We start from the raw sequence: 4,677 nt of genomic DNA on the forward strand, positions 1-4,677 counted from the left end.
TCTTTACTTTTTACACATTAATTACACCGCCTTCCTTGTGGATTCGACACGCGACTTACCTCTACTATATAGTTTTAGGTAATAGGACTTTATTACTTATTTTTGGGAGTATACGACTTCGGCTCACCAAATTTTGGCGCCTTTGCCGGGGAAGGCAATAGTTTAATTTTTTGTGTATTAGTGCAGAGTCTTTATTGTTTTTTTTTGTTATTTTATGCATAGTACTCGTTCTTCTAACCTGAACATCGAGCCTTTCGACCAAGAGATTGCGCATACTCTTTTCGGGTTACGAAGGAACAAACGAGGTGAAATAGTGGCTATTCTTGAAGGCAGTGAGTTCGACGATCTGCATTCCGATTCTGACAATTCTGAAATTTCTGAAGAATCCAAAAAGTCTTTGAATATGGCTAGAGAGACCCGTACATTAAAGGAGCTCACAGCTCCAAATCTTGTTGTTCAGCCATTATTCATCACTTTTCTAGCATTGGATGATGGAGTTACTTTTGAACTGGAATCTGGTTTGATACATCAATTACTAAGTTTCAGTGGGACGAGTATTGAGGATCCAAATAAGCATCTTTCGGACTTTCATATTGTGTGCACCGGTATGAAGCCAGTTGATGTCACAGATGAGCAATTTAAATTAAGAGGCTTTCCTTTCTCCTTGAAAAGCAAAGCGAGAGACTGGTTATTAAATTATCTACCACCGGCGAGTATCACTAATTGGATATGTATGAAGAAAGCATTCTTGGAGAAGTATTTTCCTCCTTGTCGATCAACTCAACTGAAAAGAGTCATCAGTAATATTAAGCAGCAAGACGGAGAAACTTTGGTACGAGTACCTTAAAAAGTTTAAGCAGTTATGGGCCAGCTGCCCCTACCATGGTTACTCCGAACAGGATCTCATCATGTAATTTTGTGGTGTACTGAACCAAGATGACCGCCGTATGATTCATTCTGCTTGTGAAGGAAATATAGCCAATAAGAATCTAGATGAAACTTGGGAGGTTATCACAGAGCTAGCCGAGACCTCTAAACAGTTTGAGAGAAGACCTTCACGGAGAGGAGTGAATTCTATGGGTGTTAATCCTGGCTTGGAGGAAAAGGTTGATAATATTGCTTCCACACTCCGTGATATGTTACCTGGCAGACAAATGGCTGTTATTTGTAGTATATGCTCTACTGAGGGTCATCCTAGCAATTTGTGCCCTCAAATGCAAGAGGGTGGTTTTCAGATGGTAAATGGTGTATGGGAGAGTAGTCCAAACACAAAATGGGATCCATACTCTAATACTTATAATGAAGGATGGAAAGCTCATCCTAACTTCCGTTGGGGAAATTCTCAAGTTAGCCCATCATCTGGCCCTCCTAGAGGTCAGTTTATTCTGCGATCACAAGAGCAACTCTACGTACCTCATGAAAGACAATAACCCCAAATTAGACCTCTCTAATTAGGTTATCAAAATCTTTATTTTATAAATTATTGGATCTATATAATATGCATGTAATATTTAAGCTATTTTAAATTTAAGAAGAGAAAAAACAATTTTTCCTTACATTGAGTAATGGTAGTATTTGGGCACAATGAGATCTCCTATCTTGTTGTTCTTGAGCTATTCATATTGGCAAGATCATCCAAAAACTCAAATCTACAAAGTAGAAGATCTCCTTTCTAATGGCACCCAAGAACTTACCCAAAACCTTACAAATATTAACTAGATATTATGAAAGACTACCCTTGAAAATAATACTAACACTTAGTAAAAATATTAGATTTATAATACTAACTCTTAGTATGTGATTTCTAATATTTTAGGTTTTTAGAGAGATGAACACTTATATTTCTCTCCACATGCAAAAGATGAGTGGAAAAAAAATGAAAAACACAATTGTATGTATGTATATGTTGGACGGTTGGGAGTAGGAAGAGTGGAGTGTTTGTTTTCTTATTTTATTCCACCCAATACACATTGGTATGGGTAAGAACAAAAGCACAATGGGAAGTGCACCCAATAAAAATGGCATGTGCATAATCATTGTGTTTTATGCACTCTTATCCATAATGCATACGGTCCAATGTGACCGAGTCGGGTCCATTACAGTTATTATATTTGTTTCACACATACGTGTAATGATTATTTCAAACATCGTTTTATGTTTAAATAATTCCCGACTAATTTTAACTAAAACACTCCGTAAATATACATGTACAGCTACACATATATTTTACGTACCAATACTAATCACAATAGTCAATTAGTACTAATTTAACAATTAACTGCTTAATCATTAATTCCCGTCTCAAATAATTTATTATTCAATTATCGCATAATTAAATAATAATTTCCGCGCCTCGAGTTTACAACTCGATATCTTCTCTAAATTAATTAATCGACTAACTCTTAGTCAATTTATCAAGGGACTAATTAAACTGTATCTCATACAATTATTTAGCTTTCGTGTTGGAACTCGTTCCTTTAGGTGTGACTGAAAGGGATCAACTGAACACTGTTGTCTCACAACAGTAACGTCAAACCCTAGTTGGCCAACCGTTACTGATATATGTTGATCAACTGACTAGTATTGCCATTGAATATCCCATGCATATTCCTTAATGAGATTTAATAATATTATCACGCACTATTGTGGAGGACAAAAACTCCAAGACCTTAGGCACCACCACAAGCTACACCAAGTTCATCAATGTCTACTGAGGACATGATTTAGGCTTGTACCATTAGTGTCACTCAAGATAGCGCATAAAATAAACAAAATTTCAAGAATCTTGAGAATCAGGTTAGTCAATTAGCTACCGCGGTGAATCGTTTGGAAGCTAAACAATCGGGTGCTTTACCGTCTCAAACAGTCCCAAATCCTAGGGAGAATGTGAATGTCGTATCATTGAGAAATGGTAGGAAATTGGTGGAGATTGAAAAGCCAAAAGCTAAGCCTAAGGTGGTGACCATTCAAGAAGAAGAGGAGCTAGTGGTTGAAGAGGAAAAGCTACTTAATGATGGAGGGGAAGAGGACGCATCTAATTCAAAGGAGGTGACACCATCTATGCCTTCATATGAGCCACTCCCACCTTTTCCCGCGGCTTTGAAAGATACCAAGAAGAAGGAGCATGACAATGATGATATTTATGAATCATTTCTTAAATGCGAGGTAAATATTCTTTTACTTGAGTTGCTTAAGAGTATTCCTAGGTACACAAAGTTTTTAAAAGAACTTTGTATGATTAAAAGAAATCGAAAGGAATGGAGTTTGAAAAAGTCAAAGGGTAAAGCTAGTGAATTTGTGTCGGGGTTGTTTAAGAGTAAGACCCCTCCTAAGTGTAGTGATCCGGGTGTCTTTACTATACCTTGTACTATAGGTGATACACGGTTTGAAAGAGCCATGTTAGATCTAGAGGCGTCAATAAATGTTCTCCTCTACCATGTTTATGAGTCTCTTAAGCTTGGTCCTTTAAAGAGTACTAGGGTGGTAGTCCAACTTGCTAATCGGTCTAGTGTTCACCCTAGGGGAGTAGTAGAGAATGTAATAGTTAAGGTAGATTAGTTGGTTTTTCCAACTGATTTCTATGTTTTGTATATGGCACAGGAGGTCGATGGAGTCCCAATTTTATTGGGTTGACCATTCTTAAAGACCGCGGGAACCCGAATTAAAGTTCCAAATGGTTCCTTGACTATGGAGTTTAATAGGAGGGTGGTTAAATTTGAAATTAATCCACCTAATTTGACTAACTCTGCGGTTTATTCTCTTTGTGCTATTGCTACTAACCATTCTATAAGAAGCTGGAAACCACCACTTCCGAGCAAAACTTGTGAAATTTTGCAGGACTCTCTGCCTAAAGTGAAAAGGTGTATCCTTCTCTAGGAGAATCTTAAAGATGTTGAACTAATTCGTCGAAAGGGCTCAGGTCAAGCAACACAGTGATATATATCAAATCAAGTAGTGCACACCCCGTTCCATTGGTAAGGTAACTTTCTAGACTCTTACTTAAGCCGGGTGGTTTACCACTCCACGAGATGTCGAGCCAACGACGTTAAACAACAGCGCTTCTGGGAGGCAACCCATAGATTTGTGTGTGCAATTTTTGCGCAAAAAGAAAAGAGTGACAAAAAAACGAAAAAAAAAAAAAACAAACGGATCTGTCTTGATTTCTGGTGTTTGCGACATAAGAAGGGAGACATAGAAGGTTGGTTGGGTAGGATAGAGGCTAAGGTGTGGAGAAACTGCGGTGCATTGTTGTGGCACCTTGCTAATGCGGTTGGATGGTTTGTTGTTTTGGCGTAGAGAGGATTATGATTAACCATGTAAGCTCGGAGTTGTGGAAGTATTTTATTTATGTGCAATCTGTTGCTAGAACTTATGTTATTAGAGCTACTTGGTCATTTGTTAGGATGGAGTAATAAGGGGCGTTAGTGTTACTCTTATCTTTTGTTGGCCTTGTGTGATTGTGTTTTATGCAATATGCTAATGGCCAAGTGTGGGGACGAGGTATGGTGTGTTGATTGATCTATTCCACGCGGTGTTGAGGATTGACATGTCTATTGACAATGGTATTGATGGCACTCATATGTTTAAGGTTGTTAAAAAATTGAAGCTTCTCAAGCCTGAGCTTAAAAAACTTAATCAAGCTCAGTTTTCTGACATAGAAAACAGGGCTGATATAGC

At 37.8% G+C, this 4,677-nt stretch overlaps 1 protein-coding gene across 1 annotated transcript; it reads left to right on the forward strand.

Moving 5' to 3' along the window:
* The first annotated feature begins 214 nt into the window (after positions 1 to 214).
* LOC141640988 (uncharacterized) lies at positions 215 to 3,558 on the forward strand. Its single transcript, XM_074449666.1, has 3 exons — positions 215 to 800; positions 937 to 1,409; positions 2,797 to 3,558. Exons 1-3 carry the CDS (start codon positions 215 to 217, stop codon positions 3,556 to 3,558), a joined length of 1,821 nt encoding a protein of 606 aa, XP_074305767.1.
* The last annotated feature ends 1,119 nt before the right edge of the window (positions 3,559 to 4,677 follow it).

The sequence above is a fragment of the Silene latifolia genome, chromosome 2, assembly GCF_048544455.1.
Source record: "Silene latifolia isolate original U9 population chromosome 2, ASM4854445v1, whole genome shotgun sequence".
Taxonomy (NCBI): domain Eukaryota; kingdom Viridiplantae; phylum Streptophyta; class Magnoliopsida; order Caryophyllales; family Caryophyllaceae; genus Silene; species Silene latifolia.

What these genes read in the sequence shown, in the direction of transcription:
- LOC141640988 (XM_074449666.1), top strand. Translation starts at nt 215, where the DNA reads ATGCATAGTACTCGTTCTTCTAACCTGAACATCGAGCCTTTCGACCAA. An exon ending in TCAACTGAAAAGAGTCATCA is followed by an intron (nt 801 to 936) that starts GTAATATTAAGC and finishes TACTGAACCAAG; the next exon opens with ATGACCGCCGTATGATTCAT. An exon ending in GATCACAAGAGCAACTCTAC is followed by an intron (nt 1,410 to 2,796) that starts GTACCTCATGAA and finishes CTTGAGAATCAG; the next exon opens with GTTAGTCAATTAGCTACCGC.